Source organism: Haliotis asinina, chromosome 7 (genome assembly GCF_037392515.1).
Source record: "Haliotis asinina isolate JCU_RB_2024 chromosome 7, JCU_Hal_asi_v2, whole genome shotgun sequence".
Taxonomy (NCBI): domain Eukaryota; kingdom Metazoa; phylum Mollusca; class Gastropoda; order Lepetellida; family Haliotidae; genus Haliotis; species Haliotis asinina.
The window spans coordinates 30,358,799-30,385,456 of NC_090286.1; the positions used below are offsets into that span (position 1 = coordinate 30,358,799).

At 38.0% G+C, this 26,658-nt stretch overlaps 3 protein-coding genes across 3 annotated transcripts in view; 1 reads left to right on the forward strand and 2 right to left on the reverse strand.

Moving 5' to 3' along the window:
* LOC137291945 (choline transporter-like protein 2) lies at positions 1 to 24,426 on the forward strand. The gene is made up of 20 exons (XM_067823500.1): positions 1 to 48; positions 748 to 864; positions 2,395 to 2,540; positions 3,186 to 3,425; positions 4,132 to 4,231; positions 5,150 to 5,213; positions 6,823 to 6,931; positions 7,399 to 7,513; positions 9,149 to 9,196; positions 9,966 to 10,037; positions 11,634 to 11,700; positions 12,912 to 12,973; positions 15,733 to 15,839; positions 16,369 to 16,422; positions 17,229 to 17,315; positions 18,408 to 18,523; positions 18,787 to 18,956; positions 20,890 to 20,982; positions 21,669 to 21,761; positions 22,907 to 24,426. Exons 1-20 carry the CDS (start codon positions 1 to 3, stop codon positions 22,991 to 22,993), a joined length of 1,995 nt encoding a protein of 664 aa, XP_067679601.1. The 3' UTR covers positions 22,994 to 24,426.
* Positions 1 to 26,658, reverse strand: part of LOC137290350 (AP-1 complex subunit mu-1) — a 190,511-nt gene that overhangs the window by 99,697 nt on the left and 64,156 nt on the right. The window lies entirely within an intron of this gene.
* The window catches only part of LOC137290718 (DNA excision repair protein ERCC-6-like 2), a 35,941-nt gene continuing 33,483 nt past the window's right edge, over positions 24,201 to 26,658 (reverse strand). The window contains exon 28 of the mRNA XM_067821810.1: positions 24,201 to 26,450. Coding sequence (XP_067677911.1) covers positions 25,498 to 26,450 — 953 coding nt within the window. The 3' untranslated portion in view covers positions 24,201 to 25,497. The remainder of the gene's footprint in view (positions 26,451 to 26,658) is intronic.

Genomic DNA, 26,658 nt, shown 5'->3' on the forward strand with positions numbered 1-26,658 from the left:
ATGAGTTGCTGGAGGTTTATCAAAGACAAACAGATTCTAGATGGGAAAGTACGCGGGTGAACGTCACAAATGGTATGACGTTATCAAACCATGACGTCATAACACCAGACGGAAATAGCCGAACGTGGGATTGGCGCCGGCGCAATGATGTCTGGGTAGAAGAGCGCGCCATTTGCAAGGTGCGCTTGTGCTTCCGGTCTCACTATTACTGCTTAAATAATGCAGCATTAACTTCATATAATGGGGTGTTGCGCTTCCGGAAATGAAGTAACTGATTTGAGGGTAAGATGATGCGAATGTTCTACGTATATCATTTTGTTGCTCAAATAGCTCAGTTCATTCCATAATCACACTGCATTTTAATCGCTTATCGGATAGCACTGGCTTGTGTGTACACTTCTCTTTTGTATGACATTGTATGGATTATTATGTGTGTTATTCAGTAGAAATGTTCGAAATTTCACTTCTTAAAATAAACTCATGGGAACAGAAAGTGTTTTACAATATCAAAGTCGGTAAAATAATGTTCGTGGCAGGCGTTAGCGTAATCTACGGGAGGTAACTCTAATGGTGTTTTATTCAAGAATGATCTCCCTTGGACAGTAGATCGAAAACCGTATTCCATTAGGTCTACCATCTGATAAGGCTTCGTTCGACTGGTCTTTTCCACCAAGTTAAGAAAGCTTAAACCGAGACATTTCTGCCTGAGGTTATAATAGTTACATAATAACAATGTTTGTTTTGCAGGAAAGTCCAACGATCTCGCAAATGGCTGCTGAAGATTACACAGTTGGAGTAGCAAGAAAACGAGGCTGCACGGATATATTCTTTCTTCTTCTGTTGTTGGCTTTCATTGGAGGAATGGTACATAACAAATACACAACTCATAACTGGGTCCAATCTGGCCCAAAAAAGTCAGAGCATGAGGCCCATTCAAGGCATTCTGAAACTAGGTCTGTACTATTTTGCACACTGGCCTTGTACTGGACCATTAGAGGCAAGGTAGTATGGCCCAGGACATGGAATTAATGGTTGCAAATTGGCCCAAATTACAGTTTGGCAAACACTGGTCCAGTTAAGTTTAATACAGTTTCCACTGTTTAGAACAAGCTGATACCAAAACAAACTCTGAAGATAAAGAAAACCCAAAACAAGAAATCACAAGTTTATCCATTTGAGTTTAATTCATGAAACTAGATGAAAACATGATGGTTCATTGAGCTCGTTCAAGAGTTTCAAAATTCTGTTCACATGACAAAGTCTCTTTCTTAAATATTTTCAATTTTTCATTTACTATTCAACCTTTTGACATTTTGTCAAGTATGACATGATTATCAAACACTACAATAGTCCAGGTGATATATTGAATTCAATATTTTTCCCAATAGGGGCAGTGAACAGGTTTTCCATGATCTAACAACATGATATACATACTGAAGGTTTCAAAATACCCTTGTTGCAATGAAAATCATATAGCATGTTATTGTTAAAAAATTACCTCAACACTTCACCTTCATTGAGAAAGTGATTCACAACATATATTGTTACCTTTTAGTGCCACATTAAGTCAATTTACATTCAGAAATTTGGAAAATGTCTCTCTACCTTTTGGCCACCTGTCTTGTGCAGATGACATGAGAGGTAATCCCCCACAATTCACCAGGCAGGAAGTGCACTGTCTGTACTGGGTCAGTACTGGGCCGGTACAGTATTGCATTGCATTACTTATGGAAATTACCCATATGTGGCGCATTACAGTTTTGCCTGTGAGGGACCACTAACGGAAAACAAGCATTGATCCAATACCAGCTTGTATTGGTGTACAGTTATACTAGTACAAATGGTGCAGGCAAGAACGATGCCAGTACTGGCCCACTTCCGATGTTAGCTGGGATGCAGATGTGCTCAGGTCAAATGCATCTGTATCATGCCAGAAGGTTTCCTATGGGCCCTGAATCAGTCTGTGTGCAATAAGTATTGTGGCTGCTGTACAACTGCTGTATCAAGGGCCAGTGGCCTGTTTCTCTTGTTGAAAAAACACTTGACAATGAATAGGTCTGCCCAATAGTGTTAGTTTTCGAAACCAATACTGATTAAAGGGGATTGAAAAAAACTATAAAGTTTTTGATTTTGTTTCTACTTTTATGCATTAGAGTATTTTCCAAGTTAAAATTTGTGTAAAGGTGGCCTCATGTACAGGACATTTTGGGCACTACACAAGTGGTCATAACATGGCAGAGATTCTGATACTCTATGGACACATCATCCACAGGACAAAGGGGTTAAACCAGTATGAGAAAGTGCGATAAAGATGTTATCCCATGATCTGCCACAAATAAGTTGTTATTATATGGGAATACGACATATTATAATTCTATATTTTCTTTGTTTTAGGGATATGTGAGTTTCCTAGGTGTGAAAAATGGCGACCCCTACCGCCTCATCAACGGCTACGACAGTTGGGGAAACGTGTGTGGGCGACCCAACAAAGACAGTATTACCAATAGTAACCAGTCGGGAAAAGACATGACAGATAGACCGTACGTACTGACAAAGAGAGCGAGTGGGGTTTGGTTTAGTGGACAGTCTGCTCTGTCACTGAGCACTCTGATGAAATATATCCTGAAAGAGACAAACCAGTGGTTAATATCATGAACAAAGATACCCTCAACACTACTGTGGTGTCATTCAACAGTCGAGGTCACCAGATAAAATTGTAACCACTTACGCTTCTTGGGAAATAAGGACTTAGAAACAAAGCTTCATTGTGGAGTTCAGTGGCACCTAACCAGTCAGTAAGCGTATTTAAGTTTAAAAATATGGGAGTAGGGAACGGGAACAAACTGCATCTCCAGTCAGACAGTAGTCAGTGGTGCATGTGGGTGAGTTTGGTTTTACAGTGCTTTTAGCAATATTCCAGCAATGACATGGCATGTACATACCAGAAATGGGCTTCACACTTTGTACACATGTAAGGAATCGTGCTGAGTCTTCCATGCAAAATGTGTATAATATTTCTCAACAGAAATAAGGGACTCATTTGTTAGGGTAGGGTACTGATCTTAGGGCTTTATTGATAGAATAAATGGCCAGTTTTCATTCGTGTCCCAATATTTGAAACCATATAACTGTTACATTTGGGCAGCCTTATCTCTTCCACAACCTCATATGATTTTATTTTTCAGATATACCTTTTTTCATGACAAAGAATATTTCTACAAAAAGTTTCTGCCTGAGTTTCCTGATGCTACTTTCGATCTGCCCCCTGCACTGGCCAACTGGCACCATGGTGACCCCCTGGTATTAACGGACCCCATCGTCTGTGTGGCTGAATGTCCAGCAACTACACTATTAACTTCCTCCAGTGTGGCCTCTTTGTGTACCTACGATGGTGTGACTTGTCCTTCATTGCCTGTGCTTCCCCAGTAAGTCCACGGTTACTTCAACAATAGCAGGACATTTGGTTGAGACAGTTTTTGTTCTTTAAGGATGAAGTGGTATGATCTTACCAGTGTACGGTTATAGGTACAAGGCCTATGGTTCAGATTGTTTCAGCGTATGAGATGTGATCATAATGCAGCAAATTGACAACAGTGAGTGAGTTTGGTTTTACGCCACTTTTACCAATATTCCAGTAATATGATGTCAGGGGACACCAGTTGACAACTTTACATTGTTTAATAACATGGAGAAAAATAACCTTAATATTTGTCATTTTGACTGAAAAAATCTGTTGTTTTATGACTAGACAGAAATGACAGAAACTGAAAATACTGATATTTTTTTTATTGATTTACCTATACCAAACCAAAGACAAAATACAGCTTTCTACTAATTAATGCATTCCTGTTTCCTTCTTGTTTCATATTTGGTTTTTAAAAATATATAATCTTTTTATCAGACTAAAAGAAATATATTGTATCTGTTCCAGCAGGTGCATGATCTTGACTGGTGACACCTGCTTTCATGAAACGCTTGCTGATTTCTAATCCATTTACTGAAGTAGGACAGGAGAAATGTTTATTTTTTCGTTTTAATTTTGTGTTTTGTATGTATGTTTAATGATGCAACAACCACACATTAATATAGGTTTTGGACCAATACAGTAATCACTGAATTATTTGATTTTAGCAAAACACTTCTGAACCGATGTGTGCCTTCCTCTTTTTTCGTCATGGTAGAAGCCGTCACCTCAAGTATTAAAACAGTGATTTCAGGGGATGTCCCTCAGGTAGGTACATGAGTGGGTGTATTTCTGTTTACCGCCACTTGGCAGTATTCCAGCTTTATGTAGGCAGTCTGTAAAATGATTGAGTGTGGACCAGACAGTCTAGTGATTGACAGCATGAGTAACTATTCACACAGTTGACATACCATGACATGTAATAACCAAGTCAGCAGCCCTGCCACCAATCCCTTTAGTGTCTCATACCACAAGCGTATAGAGACCACGCCACAGAGTTGGAATATTGCTGTGTGGCGTAAAACTAATCCCCCTCACTCACCTATCGACTAACTTCCTGGGCCAACATATGGGTAACACCTTGAAGTAGAACTGAAATACTGTTCAAAATACCTTTCAATCCACAGCTCTCTTTAGTCAGCTGAAGAGAGCTGTGTTTATGATAGTGCTGGAAACAATCATTCGTGGTGCTAATGGATGGATTAAATCCCTCCTGGATGTCCATTTGTACATGTTGTTTATGTAAGGGAACGTCACTCTCAGTTGGATTTATCTATGTGTTAAAATACACAGAATCCCATCAAAGCTTTTTACCCATAAATGCAGAATACAATAATGAGTATCTTGTGTTGACAGTGCACAACACATCCACATGGTGTTCTTGTAATAGGCTCGGACAATTATGCTGTTTCCAGACTCCAGCTAATGCTTTATAAATATCACTTGGGTTCGCTGGGACAAAATAGCCTTTGGAAGAATAAATTTCATCCTTGATTGATTGATTGTTCTTTTACGCACCACTCAGCAATATTCCAGCTTTTAGTGGCAGTCTGTAAATGATGGAATCTGGACCAGACTATCCAGAGACCAATAGCATGAGCATCGATGTGATTACGTGTCAACCAAGTATGCCAGTCTGACCTCTCGATTGCTCTTACCACAATGTTGTATACTTTGAAATTTCAGAAAGTTTTTGCTGATATTCAGACTACATGGCGAGAGCTGTTGTATTTGGCTGCAATATCCTTTGGTAAGTGGCAGTCTTCAGTGCAAGTGAAAGTAATTAACCTTGTATTTTCCGTTTATTTTATATAAATCCCATTGGTTTTTACTGGCATATACTTCACCATACAAACATAATTTTTCTTCATTCCTCTGTTTTGTTCTCTGTTTCATAAAAATATGTCGTGCTTTCTAAACAGAATAGACAGATCTATACATTGTGGCATCCCTCACATAATATACTACATCAAGTTGCCTGAAAAAAATGATAGGATGAAGCAAGAAAATAATTACATGTATAATTATTCCTTTGCTTCGTCCTGACATGTTTTTAGGTAAATTGATGAAAGAAACTGTACAAGTCATCTTAGTTCATCTGAGTTATAACCTGATCATGGGTCATATATCATGTTCGTTTTATCATATTGGTTTTGAAAAAGGTAAAAACGGTAAAATATGTTATTTGCTTCATTTTTGTTGGTTTATCAAAGGTTGTTACGTAGCATCATACAGTGTAGACTTTTGCACATTTTCAGTAGATAAAATCAGCTACTTCTTGACTCCCTGTTCTAGTGGATGACAGCTCCAAGACAGTGGGGTATCAGTGTTCCATCTCACTAATGAGAAAACACTGTAAAATGTAAAACTTCTTACTGTGCCTGTCACTGCATACTAGGGGATAAAACAGAAACTGATCAGATTACATTCACCACACCTGGATTTACCCTGAATCCTGTATCTGATGGTCCTTGGGACTCTTACTGTTTATTTTCAGGGTTCCTGGACAACAAACTTTTGATCTGACACTGAAATACTATTATTAATACTATGGTATAATATTGTTGCAATTCAGTTACTGTTATTGTATTGTGTTTCATGATCATCACAGTAGTTCAACTGCAAAGAATATCATAACTTGGCTGGTAGCAGACACAGTGATGACTTATCGTTATTTGATCAACTTTTTAAAAAAAGTATTTGGCCTTTCTTTTTCTATATCCCTTTTCATGTGCTAATCTATTTCATTTCATCTTTTATCAATTTTTATGCATATAGGACGCAGGAATTTGCGTCCTGTAAATCACTACTGAAGTCCTGTACCTCCCAGGAAATGTCTGTTATTTAGTTCAAGTTTTCAGCTGGTGTAAACTAGCATTGAATACCAAAACAATTGATTTCACTCACTGGTTTGCTTCACTACTGCTCCCAAAAGTTACAACCTTTGTCACACTTAAAGAAGATATTTCTTGTATATTTGACCTTGTCTCTGGAGATCTGTTCACATGAAAGTGTCCTGTCTACGACATTAGTGTTATCAATACCAGCTGACATATTCACCTCCCAATAATGAATATAACAATCTTAATTTAGGCCCATGGGTGTAAAAAGAAAAAAAAACCCCAGAAATTCCCAATTTTAGGCCCATGAGCTTAAATACAGGAAATCTCAGTCTTGTCATTGACAGGAAATCAGTAAGTAATGTTCTGCCTCACTCATACAGAGGCGTGCATGCTCACTGATCTTGACTGCAACGTTTCACATCACCAGAATACATAAATATAACAGAAAAAAGTTCACATTGATCATGATCCCAGCAAATGGAGAGATGCTGTCAATTTTCTCTAACTTTTGCTCAGGCTTGGCCCTTTTAATTGTCATACTGCTGAAGTTCCTGGCAGCACTTGTCATCTGGACAGTAACCATCTTCACAGTGCTTCTCTGTTTTGCCGCTGCTGGATACTGCTGGTGAGTTTGGAAGGCATATTAACAGACAAATGTTGTCTGTGAGATAGTATGTCCTGTCAAATTTTGGTTGTGGATGTCTGTGATGAATGCTGTGCCAGAAGACACCACACTACAGGTTATGATTTTGTCAACCATGCAGACAAACAGGATGATAAAAAGTGATAGGATGATCATGATGGGTGATCTGGATTATCATCGTTCATAGTAAATCAATGTTAGGGAAGTCTCATAATGTCAGTCACATTATTTGTTTGTGACATTGCTTGTTTAGTGAAACCATACGGTCACTGAAATATTGTCACTTTACAGATTAAACTGTTCAGATGCTTTGTGTCTTTACAATAACTTGCGTTCAGTTATTTAACAGCAAACCTTTAAATGTTCAAATAAACTCAAAAGTTCAAAGAATAACCACAGTGTCAGTTTTAGTGTAATCTGGTGCTGACATGCAATTTTTACTCTTCCAGGTATTTGTTCTACAATCTGCATACAAATCTCAAGGCAGAGGAGATCACAACTCCAGAAATGCAGGCGAAGGTCGATACTTGGATGGTCTATGCGTCTGTTGCCTCTGTGATTGCGGTGGGTTGGCTGGATCGTTGACATCTAAACCCAATCCTTCTTCTCCCTGAATAGTCCAAACAAGGAAGTGCAATCTCAGGCTTGATTGCAGTCTGGTCAGATGGTGTCACCTTTCAGAAAAAGACAAGGGTTCTGACTGTTCCTTGGTCAACAGACGTTGAGGTTTAGCATTTGTAAATTTTTGCTAAAAGTAATTTTCAGGCAGTACTTGAGAAAATTTTCCCTTGAAGTTTCGATAATTGGGCAGGGTTGATCCACCAAGCCAAGCCATCTTTAAGGTTTTGGAAAGTGGCAGGGTTAGTTGATTGTGTCAACATTAGATCACTGTTTTCAACCACAGGTTTGTCAGATCATGATTTGGCAATTGTATTTATTCTAATAATATTTACTGATTTAAATATCATCTACACACATTTTATTTACACAAGAATTACACATTACAAGGGCATAATAAAAGACAACTGCATACATATTGTTACTGGGATGCATTTTTTTTTTAAGTGAGAAGGAAATGGTTTTGACCATAGAGTAATTTAGAACCAGATATCAGACACACACAAGGAAATACCACAGGAATCTGCAGTTTTGATAAATCAATAAAATTAGATAAAATACTCTACCATGTATCTATAAAAAGGGATTGTTGTGTAACCTGCCACTTGGCAATATTGTAGCTACATACTGGTGGTCTGTAAATATTCGAGTTCGGACCATTCCACTTAAGAATGTGCACGGGATAGGACAGTAAAACATTTTATTTCTCCACAGTACATGGAGCACAACATGCGATACAGGTGTCTAGCAAACTGTAAGAGACAGCTTAACTAATTGTGTAGTCACACTGCTGGTTTTCTTGGAAAATGTATCGATATCTGCCGTGTAGACTGATACTCTTGGTGTCAACACAAGACTGGTTGGTCCAGACTTGATTATTTTGGGTGAAGGAAGGAAAACGATCATAAAGGATATAGAGAGGGTGTTAGTATACCATGAATAGTCTTAATCAGAGTCCCATTCACAAAGTGAACTTGTCCAAAGTGATCATATGATAGTCTTTAGACAGCCTTAGGGCTGTGTTAACAGAACGGATTTATGATGGTCTTGGCTTTACACACACATTTTGGAATTGCCCTTAAATGTGGGCAGTTTTACAACATACTTTATGATATTGGATTATATATTTCATTAGATGGAAATTTGACACAACTTCTTACTCCTTTACCTCAAAAAACATCATGAAAGTCATATCTGTACCTCAGTTGGCTTGTTTGCTGACCTACTATACCAGCTGTATATGGTGTTTCTGACCATAAGTCTTCAGTGTATTATGGTCCTGTTTTGATAACGTACATTTTAGGTCAAATAAACAGTTGATATAAAAGTAGACAGAGTTGCGGATGGATGGGAAAGATCACTTTTGTCACTTGTCGAAATAATGAGACTTGATCCTAGGGCAGTTTTAGATGCAGTGATCATCAGAAACAGTATTTTTATTTTAATAAATCTTATACAGTTACCTAACAGAACACTTGATTTTCTAGAAAACAAAAAATGGCTCCATGATATGCATGATAGGTGCTCTCAGTATTCTGGCCCCAATCTCTAAGGATTTTGTCTTTTCTATTTCCTTTTCAGATTATTGTATTCCTCTTGGTCATTGTCATGTGGAAGAGAATCAAACTGGTGAGAGACTATGATTGCGATGTAATAAATCTTAAATACTCCTATTTGCTTTGAGACAAAGAAAATGTTTCACCTTAGCTCACTCAGTTAACCCACTTTTTTTTAAGCAAGCGTTGCCTAATGGCCACAGGCATTTAATATTTTACAAGCACTTCTTTCACTTTCCTGTTGATAAGTACATTGGTGTGTGTGGAAATGTTGTATGATGGCAAATTATACTTAGCCAAAAGATACTTAGTAACACTGAAATAAGATTTTGTGTGCATGCGTGCATCTGTGCCAAGGATGGGCAGATGGTCTTGTTTTGTCTACCCCCACCACCCCATGTATGCAATTTTTATTCATGGACCCACTGACAAATTGGTATGAAAATGCTGTACAAAGAATGACCAGTTTCTATTTGATTTTTAAATTTATTCTAAAAAACATGGAATTTGGTTATGTGTATCACACCCTACTTTGTCCTGCTTCTATGTTGTTTGTTTTATCTTTGAATACTCCCCAGGGAGTTGAGATTAAAAAATAGGATGTGCCCTTGAGATTGGCATCCTATTATCCAGTGGAAAACAAGGAGCCTTTAAGCAGCTGAGTTAGGTTTGACATTGTCTATACACAAATTCATAATTAAAATGATAATAACAATCTAATGATACTCATTTTAAATATTGTGCATTTGACATAGTAAGCTTACTGTTAACTTTATGGATGTAGTTTTGTGCCTTGTCTCTTTGGTGTCTATATATAGATTTTTAATTCATATTTCTCCTAGGTGGTGCAGCTGTTTAAAGAAGCAGGATCAGCGTTGGGCCGCATCCCACTTCTGTTGATACAACCTGTCTGGGTTAGTTACATTTACTGCCCATGTCTGCAGTTTAACATATGTTCCTCAATATTCTGGCCATGTGGAGGACATTATCTAGTCTAGACACACCACCACAATCCAATGACTGACATCGCGAGTACTGATCAATGTAATTGATATGATGACGTGTAACTGACCAAGTTACCACCCAATACCTTCAGTTCCTTCTCACTACAAGAGCTTGTGGAAACCTGTATTCTTACACTGGGAGACCATGGGTGTCTTTATGTAAGAACCTGTGTGGAGAGGACTGATAGAGAGTGAGGAGGTTAACCATGAATGTTCACATATTCCTGTGCTAATGCTCCTGATGTGTGTTCTATAGACTAACAGAAAAATAGAAAAAATGTTCATAGTGAAAAAAAATAATATAATGAAATGGAGCCCTGAGACTTTCTTCATTTTCAGATGAAGCCATATACTGGCTATGGATTCAGCAGATTGGTACAGACCCTGAAGCTAAGGAAATCTAGACTTGCCACATTTTCTAGACTTGCGTGGGCTGTCTTGGATATCCTTCAGGATCTGTACGACAGACAATGTGTTCTAGTGAATGGATAGCTCTAATTTCCTCCTGACTAGAGACACTTGTAGATCCACTGACTAGATACACATGACTAGATCCTCTAGAAGCAGCCATAAACAAAACTGACAGTAATAAACCCCTTACTTGAAATGTAATTTATTTGAAATATAACTGTCTTCTCTACCTGATCATGTGATTATGGGGGCGGTGGGGTAGCCTAGTGGTTAAAGCGTTTGCATGTCACATAGTTTGATTGGTCTCATGGGTATAGTGTGTGAAGCTCATTTCTGTATCTGCTGTGATACATGCTCTTCAAAAAGTAGGGGATCTTCATTTTTTTTATTTAGGAGATTAATTGGAGTCAGTCAGTGTTGATATGATATTATTGAATGTTTTGAGAGTGCATCACCATTTGCACTTCCTTACAACCATCATTTTTTTAAATGTAGTGTTTTTTGAAAGATGATTGGTGTATGGCATGTAATTTGCATGTATACAATCTTCATTTTAAAACAAACGACTAGAAACAAACACTAACAAATGTGTGATGCAAGGTGAGTGTCAAAAACATCAAAATCAAAAATGGGACCCTATGCACGTGTACGGGCCTACTGTATTGTGCACGTGCATATCATGCGTTTAGAGGTGGTAATAGAGGGAAATGGTAGTGCGTTCATAAGATGTCTGTCCTTGAAACGTTTGTTGGTGTTTACACTTCCTATCCAAATTGAAAGTTCATTATCCCCTACTTTTTTTGAAGAGTATATTACTAAAGGCAGCGTTAAACCAAAGTTACTCACTCACTCATATCATTATGTGACAGGTGAAGGTCATATGCCATTCGTGTGTACATAGAGTGTATTGAGGTCTGAGTCCTCCACGATATGAACTAAAATTATACTTACCATAACAGCCACCAGTTTTTTGACTGTAATGACCTAAGATTTCAAAATGCGTCCTCCTCCCATCGGACACCACATATGTCAACATTAGTTCACCATCTCACTCTACTGGTATTACTTGTCACTGAAGCATATCCTCTATTCCAGACCTTGATCATTCTCCTGACTGCAGTTGGAGCACTGGTTTTCACTGGGCTCTTCATAGAAACAGCAGGTAAAATTTGGGCAGGACTATGTTTAGTAGATGGCCGGAACATGCTTCTCATGCATGGCTCATCCCAACTACTGTTCCTGACTCTCAGCTGATCAGTTTTGCCTAAGTGGTTCATCTTCACCTGTTTCTTTCCAATAAAGACCATCACAGATGGCCAAGACCAGAGTTGTGTCTCTTGGACATGGCAGCCACCTATTATAGTGGGTTCAGATCCCGGTCCTTCCCTACAAAGTATGCTTATAGGTTTGCTAGCACCATATCAATACTTAGGAGTTTCACCCAAGTGGAAAATGTCTAAGACATGCCTCACCTGTATCTATCTTTTGACACTCCATGATATAAGTGGAATATTGTTGAAAGCAGTGTGCGAAATAGCTACTGGCCGGCAAGCCCATGGCTATTAAAATCAAGTCAGGCAAGTGAATGTTCACAGACTGACCAGTGACTATTTACAGGGTAAATTTTTTTTATTGTATCACTATCTCCAACTTGCTGATTATGCAAGATTATGGCCTGATAGAAATGTGCATCATATTGGCAGCTTAATGATGAAACCTGTATCTATGTTCACATTTCAGGCTAGTGAACTACTGTCTGGACTATAAATATCAGACATAGCTCTCCTGACTGGCTAGCACAATTTGAAAACAATTTGAAACCTGCTTATGATTAAACCCAACTTGCTCGCTCCTACATATGGCATATTGACTGTGTTTTTCTCATGAGCTGGAGGCAGGGAGGATATTTTGTTGTGTTTACATTTTAGGTTATAGATTAAAATGATAAACTCCAGTCTAATGAACTTGTGACTGCAAACACACCTCTGTTTCCAAGCAAAGACAACAACAACACCTTTGGAATACATTTTAGAGTTCATTCTCTGTACATTGAAATAGAAATGACTCTTCAAAGTTCAAAAGTCATGATGAACAAGAAACCTATTGTTTCTTGGATCCGACAGGCAGACAATACTGTGTTTTGTGTGGTTGAACCCACCTCAGACTCCCTGTGTGTTATTTTATTGACTCATTTCCTTTTTCCCTTCTGAAGAATGTATCATGGAGTATTTTGAAGCAAACTGCTCAGTCATCTGGATACAGCAATTAGAGTGTTAGTGATGAGATCACAGACATTAAGTTGTAGTCAGGTTATGTTCCTAATCACAACAAAAAGAAACCTGTGATTGATGTATTTCTGTTCTGTTTGAGCAGGAGAGCCTGTAATAGACGGCCAGACTGGTTTTGTGAAGTATGAGCTGAATGTCTTGATGCAGGTATTTCTTTGCAGTTATACTTTCTTTTATCCTGTAGATTTCTTCCTGAACTGATGATGTTTTTTTAAAGTACTAGTCAAAACTGTATCATTATAAACTTTGAGCTTTGTGTTAGGGTACAATGAAGTGCAGAGTGCTGAAACTTGACTGCCAAGTTCTGCAGGTCCTAACTGAAATACACATTTTCTTGTTTCTTCTTTCATTCTCATGTTTTCTCATAATCAAAAATAAACTGTTGTGGAACACGTGTTTGCATTAAAACTATTTCACAAAACTAATTTACATAAGGTTGGTTTTGACTGATTCATTTCATAAACACTGCAAGCTGTTCAAAGTCATGATTGAATTTATCAAAAAGACTTCAGGAAATTACGTATAGGTTAGAAGACGAGGATGCTTTTTGTAACCGCAGATTAAGGTGGTTAGAGCCCAAGTGGTTACAGAATGTGTCCCAGTCTTCTAACCTACTTTGAGCATGCATATAAATACTGCTTTCAATAAAATAAAAGAGTAATATTTATTCGGTACACGTCTGTACTTTAATGAATGGACTGTAGATTTTTTAAATGCAAGCAAGGTTGTGGTATGGTCAACTTATGTCATGAACAGCACACGCTAATGTGTGTTCTATTCTGTATTCTACCTAAAGGCCCGTACAGTCGCTATTGATGTTAAATCAACGCTAATATGTCGTTACCAGTTATCGAAGGTCGTCTTGAGAAAGCCACCCGATGCCCTTTGATTAATCAGCTTCAGGGATAGACAGGATTTCATTCCGGGCCCTCATCAAAGATGGTTAATGAACTGAGGACACAAAGCACATGCTTTTCGGAAATCTCACCTTTATAAACACGTGGTCTCTGCGCACATGTCTCTTCATTACGCAGCAGGTATGAGTGTGACCGACATCGACGATACGTTGATTCCAGCTTCACAGTGTGAGTTTTTGACAATAAGTGACCACTCTGAAGATGAAGAAATTCTATGCACAGCACTGGAAACTGCAGAGGAAAGATTTTCTGTACCGTTGTTGGATTCTTAAATTGCAGGATTATGAGAGACAAGTGTGCCTCAAAATACCAAGCAGCATTTATGTTGAGTCTGTGGTCTTTTTGAAACTTGGCGAAATTCACGTAATAGAGAATTTTATGAGGGGAAACATCCGGACAGTGTTTAAATTTAATAGCTCACAGACTTGAGGATCTGAACGACGATTAACTTACTCTCTGTGTCATTTTGTATGCGAGGTGCACAAAAGTGATGGATCTGAATATAATCCAAAAACTCTTCGGCAGTTAGTGCTGTTATTGAACATGCATTTGACGAACTGTGGTCAGGATTTGAAATTCCTGTCCGGTAACGTTTTTCTCGAACTGCGAAATATATGCAACAGTGTAATGAAAGTAGGATCGAAACGTGGTATTGGAATTCGTACCAAAAAGGCCATGGTTATTTCCTATGAACAAGAGAAAACTATGTGGGATATGGGCATCTTGGGAGTTTCGTCACCACAGGGTCTTTTGGATACTGTATCTCATTGGATTAAATTTTGCACTCAGAAGCAGCGATGAGCACAGGAATCTTACAGCTGACCAATTCGAAATTGACAAGGATGACTCTGGAGAATTTCTTCTTTATTCTGAGAAGACTAGTAAGTGTTACCAGCGTGGACTAAGTGTGTTTGTGCATACGCCAGTGACAATCGTAACAAGTGTGTAGTTGAGATATTCAGAAAGTACTGTACTCTGCGTCTGACCAACTCCTGTGTCATGCGACCGCTGGTGAAGCCCAGACATGATCAGTGGTACAGTCAGCAGGCTGTTGGAAGACACTCTGCAGCAGACAGTTGGCAAGATGTGTAAACAAGCAGGCTTTGAAGGTAAGTTTTACCTTTTCGACTTTCCTTTAAACTTGTGAATGTGGTGGTTTTTGGTTTCACAGTATGGCATGACCATATTTCTGATTGAGGCTGCCTTTGTATTGTAAGTATAAATTGACAAGGCTTCTGTATGATTGTTCAAAGGCGCGATATTGAAAAAGAAAAGTGTTGAACATATAGCCATATTCCTTACTTTGTTAGACTAGTAATAATGTAAATTGTCTTATTGCAGGGTTTTACAACTAATCACTCACTGACAGCCACATGCGCCACTCGATTGATGAACAACTAATCGCCAGAACAGCGGGAAGATAGGAGTACCGCTGTGAGAGACTACAAGCGAGTTAGTACAGCGAGTTAGTACAGCTGAGGAGAAAACTGAGCAACGTCATCCAAGGTGACAACGAACTGTTGACTCCAGTGTTGATGTAGCTACCACTACCACGCTCGCAGTCTCGCAAAGTGTGACAGATGATCGCGTCATGATTTCAGTGTTTGTTGTCATTAAAAAGTAATAAAAAGTAAATATAGTTGAAATTGTTCTCTTCATTTGAGAAAGTAGTTCCGTGTGGGTTGTAACCGCCACATCGGATGGTTATAGTATGGTCAAAGACAAAGGAAGCATTCTCTAATGTTTTGTACATACCACTCACCCCTTAAAGATATTTTCAATCTCCAAATGCATTTTGTGCAAATTTCTAAAAGAGCACAGAAGAACTACATATTTTTTCTTCAGTTTTTGTGCATTAACTAACATAACTAGGAAAATTTGATAAAGAGCTCTAGCCAATTCTCTTTGATGGTTGATTGGTTGTAATAAATCAACAATCAATTATGAGCTTTCAACCTATTCCCAACACTGACTGGTGATATGTTTCAGTATCTACGGTGGTACTACTTTTTTGGCCTGCTGTGGATATCTGCCTTCATCGTTGCCTGTCAAGATCTCATCATAGCTGGGGCAGTGTCTGTGTGGTATTTTTCAAGGTGGGTCTCTAGACAACTAAAACAGTTTTCTATGTAGATGGATCCATGGTTTGTCCAGCATCTTTCATGAAGTAAGAACAGTTTCAAGCCTAACATTTCATATTACTTATCTTTATATTTACAATATTGAACATTGATGAACTGGGTTGCGTTAAAAGTGACCAGTTCATCAATGAGCAGGCAAGAAAACAGCAGGTTGATTTAACTTCCAAGTACAGAAACCAAAATTAATGAAAGTGAACAAAATAGGAAATGTAAACATCTATTTGTGTCACTGTGTCTAATCAGTTTCTTGAGGAGTGGTGGGGTAGTCTTGTGGTTAAAGCAATCACTTGTATTCCTTTAGAGCTAGGTTCGATTCCCCACCTGGTACAGTGTGTGAAACCCATTTGTGATGTCACCCATTGTGCTTGAATATTGCTATAAGCAGCGAACAGCCATACTCACTCAATTTCAAGATATTTTCGCAGTAGATCAAGAACTCTTTCATATAACATTCATCACATTTCTCTTTGATTCTGTATTTCAGTGACAAATCCAAACTTGGCTGTCCAATATGTCGGTCTATATGCAATCTCATAAGGTAATAAATCATCTTTTAAATCATTTCCACTCCTTCTAGTGGCATATCATTTTGAACCATTTTAGAGTGCTGGTAACCGTTCTAAATATTTACAGATGAGAATTTTATCTTCTATAAAACACCTTGTAGCAAAGTCCTCAATATGTTGGAAACTGCTGAAAAATGTCAGAGAGTAGTGGATAAGTCATCTAATAAAAGAATTGAATTTATTTTTTACTGAAAGAATGAATGTATGTATAGAGTAGTATGTCCAAGTGAGTGATGTATCATAACAGCGGCCTCAGTCTCTCAGCAGGGAATGGATTACTGGCAATGTCTGAATTGATCCCACATCATGATAGTTCTGAATAACACATGATAATACAGGTGTCTATTTGGAGTGGATCATGGCCTCAAATACAGCCATTGTGACAATCAGGCCCATCACAGTGTCAATCCAGTGTCCATCTTACTTCATTCTTTCCCGTTTAGCTCCAAACCACCAAAGCAGTCCACTGTTATGTTTGTTTAGGTCAACTGAAGAACCCTGCCAAACAGACTTTACAAAAGTTATTTCATTTCGTACTTGCTTTACAATATTTGCCATCCAAATCAATCCACATATCAAGACGGATATAACCTGTAAGATGAGAGTTCCTTTAAAATTGCGAAACTATGTACTGCACATGACATAAGATTTTGATAATGTTTTTCATGCTCACCTCCCCATCTTTAAATTAGCTTACCTACCTGGAAATGATTGTTTTGCCACAAACATCCTATCGTACAAAATGACCTATTTGTATGTTTGTGAACACCATCTGCAGGTATCACATAGGCACAGTCGCCTTTGGATCCCTCATCATAGCAATAATAAGGTTCATCCGATTCATTCTGGCCAGGATTCAAAAGAAGTAAGTGGGCAATGATTCAGATTCAGTACATGTGGGAAAGTTCAAATATGACATTGAAGAATTAACTTCTCATCAGCTCTAAAGAATTGTTTACAACTTAACATACATGTGTTCAAACACCCAAAACAGTGAGACTTGCAAACATGTTTCTCAGCAAGAATAGAGCTTACTGGCAAACAAGGATAGGTTGAACCAGCTCAGGATGAGCTTACAAGAAGTAGACAGTGTACAGCAATGAGCAAATCCATTTGGATTGTGAAAGTTAGAGCAGATGTAGGCTAGTGCATATGTAGAGCATGACACTGAAATTTATTCTGCCACATGCATCACCCATTGCACTACACTTGATCATGGATCGAATTGGCAAGCCCCAGTGGCAGCACTTACACATGCTAATATGGGTCAGTTGTCAGGTCGGTGCTCAGGCCTATCCATGTTAGCCAGTAGGTATAGACTTTTTAGTTGTAGAAATATCAGACTGTAGAATTTCAATTGAACAGTCTCTAAATGTGTGAAGGGACAAAATAAGGTATGTGTTGGCTCAACTGAATTGTCATATTTGATTTTTTTGTGAAAACGTTGCAGTATTACCAGTTTGAAAATTATGAGATGGATTCAGCAGAGGGCATATGAGCTGTGTTCGTTCTTGTCCATATTTGTATGTTGAACTCCTAGTCCAATACATAAGTATTGCTTAAGTATAGAAAAAAGCAGCATTTGTTTACTTCAATAAAAAATAAAAAAAATCCCAACTTTTATGTATGAACATTTTGGATGTACAGTTTCCTTAAAAATGTGAGGAAGTTGGGAAAACAATCCCGTAAAACTCTTAAAAATGCAGCCTTCATTTCAATACATTGATGAAGTGCTGCTATGAACCAACATATGCCAATGTTGAAATAAAGTTGAACACATCTTATATATATTTATTACAATTACTCCTTCTGCTATTGTAATAGTTTTACCCCTTCTAAATGAAAAGAAACCCTGATCCAGACTTCAGAACTGATGGATTCTTGGTCAGTCCTTCATATTGAACATTTTCAACAGAGAAGGTATCTGTTGAATTAACCAATTGTGATGTGTCCCAAGGCTAAAGGGGAAGAGTGGCAAGTTTGTGGACTTCCTTCTGAAGATGCTTCAGTGCTGTCTCTATTGCTTTGAGAAGTTCATCAAGTACCTCAACAGAAATGCGTACATCATGACAGGTAGGTTGTTCTTCAACTCGTCATGTGAAGATGCTCACTCTTGAAGTTGTTCTTGGTAAGATACATCAGAGGTTTGAAAATCCCATCACCCGATGCCCACGACAAGTCAGTTTTAGGCAATCAAATAATGGTATCTTATAATGGGGTCCATAAAATTAAACAGTTTTAAGACATTTCTTGGCTCACTTGAAATACAAACTGTTTTTGACCTAGATGCATTGCTGGGTTTAATGACTGTCATATATCCTTTGACTTACTTTCAGCATCCCATGGGTACAACTTCTGTACTGGTGCCAGGAAGGCCTTTATGTTACTGTTGGCCAATATTCTGCGAGTTGCGGCCATCAACTCTATCGGTGATTTTGTTCTCTTCCTGGCAAAGCTGGGATGTGTAGCCATCACTGTGGTAGTTGGTTACGAATGCTTCATAAAAGTGAGTGATAGCACTAGTTTGTTTCTCATGATATAAAAGAGTCTGCGTTTAGTCCAGAAATTTCATTTTCAGGTCAAACAATAATACACTTAGGCCAGATCAAGTACCCAGTATCATCCTCTTTTCTAAAGGAAGCTATTCTAACCCAGATCAAGTACCCAGTATCATCCTCTTTTCTAAAGGAAGCTATTCTAACCCAGATCAAGTACCCAGTATCATCCTCTTTTCTAAAGAAAGCTATTCTAACCCAGATCAAGTACCCAGTATCATCCTCTTTTCTAAAGGAAGCTATTCTAACCCAGATCAAGTACCCAGTATCATCCTCTTTTCTAAAGGAAGCTATTCTAACCCAGATCAAGTACCCAGTATCATCCTCTTTTCTAAAGGAAGCTATTCTAACCCAGATCAATTACCCAGTATCATCCTCTTTTCTAAAGAAAGCTATTCTAACCCAGATCAAGTACCCAGTATCATCCTCTTTTCTATAGGAAGCTATTCTAACCCAGATCAAGTACCCAGTATCATCCTCTTTTCTAAAGGAAGCTATTCTAACCCAGATCAAATACCCAGTATCATCCTCCTTTCTAAAGGAAGCTATTCTAACCCAGATCAAGTACCCAGTATCATCCTCTTTTCTAAAGGAAGCTATATCTAACCCAGATCCAGTACCCAGTATCATCCTCTTTTCTATAGGAAGCTATTCTAACCCAGATCAAGTACCCAGTATCATCCTCTTTTCTAAAGGAAGCTATTCTAACCCAGATCCAGTACCCAGTATCATCCTCTTTTCTAAAGAAAGCTATTCTAACCCAGATCAAGTACCCAGTATCATCCTCTTTCCTAAAGGAAGCTATTCTAACCCAGATCAAGTACCCAGTATCATCCTCTTTTCTAAAGAAAGCTATTCTAACCCAGATCCAGTACCCAGTATCATCCTCTTTCCTAAAGGAAGCTATTCTAACCAAGATCAAGTACCCAGTATCATCCTCTTTTCTAAAGAAAGCTATTCTAACCCAGATCCAGTACCCAGTATCATCCTCTTTCCTAAAGGAAGCTATTCTAACCCAGATCAAGTACCCAGTATCATCCTCTTTTCTAAAGAAAGCTATTGTAACCCAGATCCAGTGCCCAGTATCATCCTCTTTTCTAAAGAAAGCTATTATAACCCAGATCAAGTACCCAGTATCATCCTCTTTTCTAAAGGAAGCTATTCTAACCCAGATCCAGTACCCAGTATCATCCTCTTTTCTATAGGAAGCTATTCTAACCAAGATCAAGTACCTAGTATCTTCCTCTGTTCTAAAGGAAGCTATTCTAATCCAATAGCGATGATTTCACACCAAATTTGCCCCTATGAAATGTGAGGAAAATTGGAAACAGTATGCATATTTCCAAAATATCCAACTGATAGTATATATCGTTTTGATTTGTTTCTATGTTATTTGTCCACTGAACAAATGTTACAGAATATCTGTTAATAACTCAGTCTGAACAAAATAATCTAGTCATTGACAATACAAAGAGTGTCCTTCATCATCACCAGCTTTGATGGCATAGGCTGTCTATTCGCTTGACTCTCACCACAGGCATAGATGGTGAGAACTTCTAATACAGATATGCTTGCTATAAAAGGCGACTGTGCTTGTTGTAAGAGGCGACTAATGGGATTATGTGGTCAGGCTCGCTTACTTGGTTGACACGCCATCAGTTCCCAATTGAACGGATCGATGATAATGCTGTTGATCACTGGATTGTCTGGTTCAGTCTTGATTATTTACAAACTGCCGCCATATTGCTGGAATACTGCTGAGTGCGACATTAAACTCACTCACTCACCCCCCATGACACAATATTAAGTTTGTGCTGAAAGTTGTTTTTTCCTGTTGCCATCCCTGATACTGTGATTTTGAAAGTATGATATTTGTTGCTGCAGATACGAGATGACATCAACTACATCTGGGCCCCCTTGACTGCTGCTGGTGCTGTTGCCTTTGCCATCGCTCACTGCTTCATGCTTGTCTATGAGGTAACTACAGTGTTGTCTGTACAGTATCTGACTCAGTCCTACCCAATGTCATAAAAATACGCTACTTGTTGTTTCCCTGTCTATTGCTTGACATTTCAGGGTAGACTAACGTTTGGTCGCTGAATATATCATTTTGATTGCAACAAATAACCCAATATAAATTGAAAACGAGTCCCAGGGAGACCAGAAATCCCTGTACTTGGGGAAACCTAGACTTGCTTCAGTTTGGGCTTTAACATGGCAGGGAGGCAAAGCTGTTAGGAAAATAATGTTCGGCTTGTTCATTATAAACTGCATAAATCTTGATTATCCAAGCAGCCATGGCCACACTAGCATGCACATGAGCATATTAATCTAACCTGATTTTACCTCATATCTGAAAACTGATCTCAACTGACTAAATTACAATTGGTTTGATTATATCTTTGTTCTTTGATGCATAAAAAAGATACACCTAGAGATAAATGCCAAAATTCCCTAAATGTATAATGTTTTATGTTATGATCGAGTCGTGTAAACACAAACCGTTGATTGTTATTATGAACTTTGTCCAGTAATACATTATCTACCAAGTGAACCAAGCCTAAACACTTCCCATTGTACAACAAGCAAATGTTGCTAGGAACATTGTCATACATGGAATCACAATGGGAACAAGATTGGTAATGAGTGCTACTGTCTTTCAGATCACCTTGGATACAATCTTTCTGTGTTTCTGTGAAGATTGTGAGGAGAATGATGGTGTCACCAAACCCTACTTCATGTCAAAGAATCTCATGGTATGTGCCAGGAATTTTTAACTATTGACAACTATTGATTTTATGCAACTAACAATAAGGGGCATTTTCAGACCTTTCATAACAAATATATTGTCATATTTTAGCAGCATTTAGAAGTTATTGGAGATGACCAGGATATTTTATGGATTAAACTTCTTTATTCTATCCACACAGCGATTCGGGATCATACATTTACAGATCCTTTCATCTGGTGAAGTGAAAGCTGATGATCCTGAAATTTTATGTGGAAAGAATAAGAAAGCTTAATCCATAAAATATCTTGGTTAAATAATATATTGTTTTACCAAAGAATTCTGTATGTCTGTCTAAAGACATGTTTTAAAGTTTGGGGACCACTATTTTTGTCTAAAGTAAAAGTATAGAGCACAGTTCAATTGTGATATTTATTTTTTCCAAGAAATTTGAAAATGATAAGTCAAAAGATTTTAGAATATGTAAAACTGATTTGTCTCAGAAGGAAAGGTGCACAGCAAAGGTTGATTCCGATTTTCTAAATTGCATATTTTGAACCTAAAAACCCCATGGGTTTGGCATTTATCGAAAGTGTTTTCAAAATGTGTTTCATGTTGTTGTCCGCCTAAACTTGGGCATCCCAGACAGGGGCCTGAGTAAACCATGCTCTCATATTTTAATCGGTTACTATTGCAGTAGTACTGAAAACATTCCTTGAAAGGCATTTAGAAGTGATACACAGAAGGGAAAAAATTTTCACTTGCATTTTGAGGCACATAATGATTAAAAAAACAGAGAAGCCTTTTGTTCAGCTGTGTCCCATTTTGCACACTAAAATTAGGAATGGTGTTGCCTGGACATGAGTGAGTATGGTTTTACATCACTTTTAGTAATATTACAGTATCATGGTGGGGTACACGACAAATGGGCTTCACACGTTGTACCCATGTGGGGAATCAAACCCAAGGATTCAGCATGATGAGCCAATGCTTTAACCACAAGGCTACCCCATCATGCTGCCTTGATATTAAACATGTAGTGTGACCTTTTTTTACAGTCAGTAAAATCAGTAATCAGTGGTTTTGTTTGTTCTTAGCACCCACTCCGCGGTTGGATTAAGACTCATATAAGTTTTCGTTTTCATTATTATTATTATTTTTTTTTTTTAACAGCAATTTATTGACAACTTAAACAAGGATGCTGAAAACACAGAAGAAAAGAAGAACAAAGCTAAAAGAAGCAAAAAAGTAGAAAACTAAACCAGGCTATGATGACTTACACCAAACTCCAACTGCCAATAAGAAGAAGAAAGCAAAGGCATCTTCTTGATTACTTCATAATTACCTCCACAAATGTAATCATCACTGGTCATTTCTCATTTAGCATTGGAATTATCATGGACACAAACATCATTAACTCCACCTCCTTAGCAGTTAATTTCAGATGAAAGCTCAGCAAAGTTTGAAGATTGCTGAATCTAAATAAAAATGATTTGCCCTGATTTTTCAACAGTTTGATTTGGAAATTTACATTGGTACAGAGATCACAGATGTCCATTCATTACTACAAGCGTATAATGTTCTGCCTGTTGTTTAAATTTGTTTTGAGGTGAAACCAGATACATTGGTTTGAGTGTTTTTCCCACTTGTACCAATAATTGAGACACCTCAATGCTAAATGTCACATTTGAAAGGTCTCCGGGCACCAGTCATCAGACTGTCATCTGGAGAGGTGTTGATGACACCAGATAAATTGGTTTGAATGTTTCTCCCACTTGTACTAATAATATAGACACCACAATGCTAAATGCCTCATCTTAAAATTCACTGCTGGTGGTGTTATTAGGGTAAAAAGATCTGATTTTATGACATTGCTTGGTTGATTTCTAGATGCATCACATAAACATATATACTTGTCTGCGTATTGGATGTAGTTGAAAACTCTACAGTCTAGAGTCTGCCTAGTGACCCTTGATTGTTATGAGACCCACCAACAATGTTGATCATATTATCACTATCTGTTGGATCTGGTTCATCATAGATCTTCATGATGGCCTGTTTGGATCAGAGACTGTAGTGCTGGAATATCACTGAAGACAGAGTAAAATAACGTTCTTCGGAAAACACTGAGATTGTTTCCAAAGTCAACAGTTTAACAAGTACCGCAAAAAAACATGAAATTTAACTGGTTCAACCCAAGTTATTTCAGCCCCTTTCATACGGTTCATTTTTAACCCTGATAGTGCAAGCCACCAGCCCAAAACTACACACATTAATGTGCATATCATAGACAAGTGTTACAGTTGTACAATATTTGATCAGATGTTGACATGCAAGTTAATGTTCTGTGGAGTGACACTGCATGATAAATACTTAGCTAGATTCTTAACTAGGGTACAATAATTGGTTAACAAAGGAAATTACGGATACAGGAAATTTTTAAATAAAAAGATCTAACACTTCAAGGTCAAGGATTAACATTTTTTAATAACGATTGATCAAATGCATTTTACACATTATCTTTGGTCATTGCAATGTTCTAAATTGGTATAAAACTGAAATATGTCAATCTGATTTTCTACTGCCATGGTAAACTGTGTCTTCAGGTTTGACAGTGTCCACTGTTGTACATGAAATGTTGTTGCATTTGTTCATAATAAAAGAGCTTAATTTTTTATGTAACCAGTTGCAAATATGCAGTGTGGTCTTGTTTTTGATGAGAGAGCTGAAAATTGAAGAAAGATGAAATATCGATGGTCTAACAACATCAAGAATATGCTCCACAATCTGCTCCAAAACCTACGTGGAAGATATTACTTGACATCATTTTGTAGAAGAGTATTTTAGCTGATGTACAAGTGTTGATAATCTTTAGCTGTATAGATTAGAAGATTAAGATATTACACAAAGTCTTGAATTTGGACAAGTGGCTGAAGTCATGCCTGTGCCTTGAACCCATAATGAGAGTCAACATGGCACTTTAGCATGACATAAGCAACCCCACTGGCTTAAGCAGTCAGTTAAAAGATGGTTGATAACTTTTCAATGAGCTTGGTTCACTTGCTAAGTGATCTTACCAATTAAACAGATGCAACTCACACCTTTTAACACTGAATTGAGACACTGTCATGCAAAGATCAATTTTCAGGCTTGGTCTTGAACTGTCTCATAGTTTCAGGATAATCTGCATGTAACAAGAAACCTGTGGGAAAGGGGAGACATTTTTTTTCCAAAATACTAAAGCATGGAGGAAGTTAAAAATTGTGACCGACAACAGGTATAAGCTTAAAAAAACATGACAAGCTTGATCTGAGCCCTGATAAATGTTCATGGATTTCTTGAGAAGTAGTCATTGAGCTGCCTACACTATATCAAGGCAGTTCTGTGGTAACTGACATCTCATAATGTGTTAACTGAAAAAGAAATGAATTCTCATAACCGTCATATCTGACCATGGTTTTAATAAAAGACAACATTTAATACCGCATTTTATCATCCAAATCCTGTAAACCTTCACTTTACAAGTCATGAAAAAAAGATAAAATCATTTCTTATTACTAGTTGTGTATCTGGCAGTGACTGATGCAATGTCAACAGTAGTTCTTAATAACAAGTACAAACAATGTTTTTTGGCAAGGCATGTGACATAATTCACACATGCATTTCAGCAGAAGTGTTTTCATACTATTGGAATGACTGTAGATCTTCCTGAATGGGTCTCATCCATGAACCATCCCCATGTATGATGCACTAATGGTAGAGTACTATGAGAATAGGCTAGCACTGTCTTTATTCTCATGCTCTCTGCCTATACCATCAAGATCATCAAAATCTCGATGCAAATTCTTTCTTGAAGATTTCGGATGTTTTTTCCTCAATTTTCCAGACTCCAACAGCTTCTCAAAATCATCAGTACTCTCTTGGAGGAGTCTTTGAACTCTTCTCCCTGGGGATTTGCCAGGGGTTTTCCCTGGTGATGCTTTCCTTTTCTTCCACTTCTTGTGCTCACTGAAACAGTCAATGCTGTCATCAGCTAAAGTGCTCTCGTTGAGCAAGTCTGATGTAAAATCTGCATCTTTCTCAGAAGTTGACGATTCTGGAGAAAACAGGTCACATGAATTTTCATTTTTCTTGGCTTTGGGAGGTGCAGGTTTCCTCTGTGATGTGGAAGTGGTGAACAGATCATCAAGTATGGAAACACCTAACTGATCGTCATCTTCTTTGGCATCTTGTAACAGTTTCTTCTCCTTTTCTCTGCCAATTTGAAACAGCAACTCATCTACATTTGATCCTTCGTCTCTTATAAAAGGCACTTTCACTTCATCAACATTGACAGTCTCAGAAAATGTCAACTCCGTGTCTGTCGGCTTTTGTTCTCTTTCCTTTGACTGTTTATTCAGTCTTTGTGGAACACTTTCAAACAGTGAGCCGAAATCAGACTCAACAACAGTCTTAGTTGCCAGACTCTGTCCTTGAGACTTTGTCCATCTCCCACGAGGAGTTCTCATCCGAGTGGTTGCTCCTCTTGGAGATATTGCCTTGCCTACTTCCATGCTGGACAGGTCACTTTCATCGTGGTCAAGTCGGCTTGGACCAGGTTTGGGTTGTGGAATGGACTGAGATTCACTGTCATCAAAGTCCATAAAAGTGAGGCCTTGTTTTGACTTCTTTGGTCGACCTTTAGTCTGACTTTTAGAGGCAGTTTTCCTCTCTTGGCCTAAAAGGATGAAACAAACGTCAAGATTTCAACATCACGAGCCATCACTAGTTCTTCATACAGAAAATGTCTCAATTAACTCTCAATAATTTAACCAGAATTAGTTTGTGGTTCATTTATTAACAAACTTGTAACTCTCCAATGATAAAGCACAAAATTGAAACTGAATGTCCATATTTACTAACTTGGAACCCAACATCCATTATTA

What these genes read in the sequence shown, in the direction of transcription:
- LOC137291945 (XM_067823500.1), top strand. Translation starts at nt 1, where the DNA reads ATGAGTTGCTGGAGGTTTATCAAAGACAAACAGATTCTAGATGGGAAA. An exon ending in TCTGTGTGGTATTTTTCAAG is followed by an intron (nt 15,840 to 16,368) that starts GTGGGTCTCTAG and finishes TCTGTATTTCAG; the next exon opens with TGACAAATCCAAACTTGGCT. An exon ending in CTGGCCAGGATTCAAAAGAA is followed by an intron (nt 17,316 to 18,407) that starts GTAAGTGGGCAA and finishes ATGTGTCCCAAG; the next exon opens with GCTAAAGGGGAAGAGTGGCA.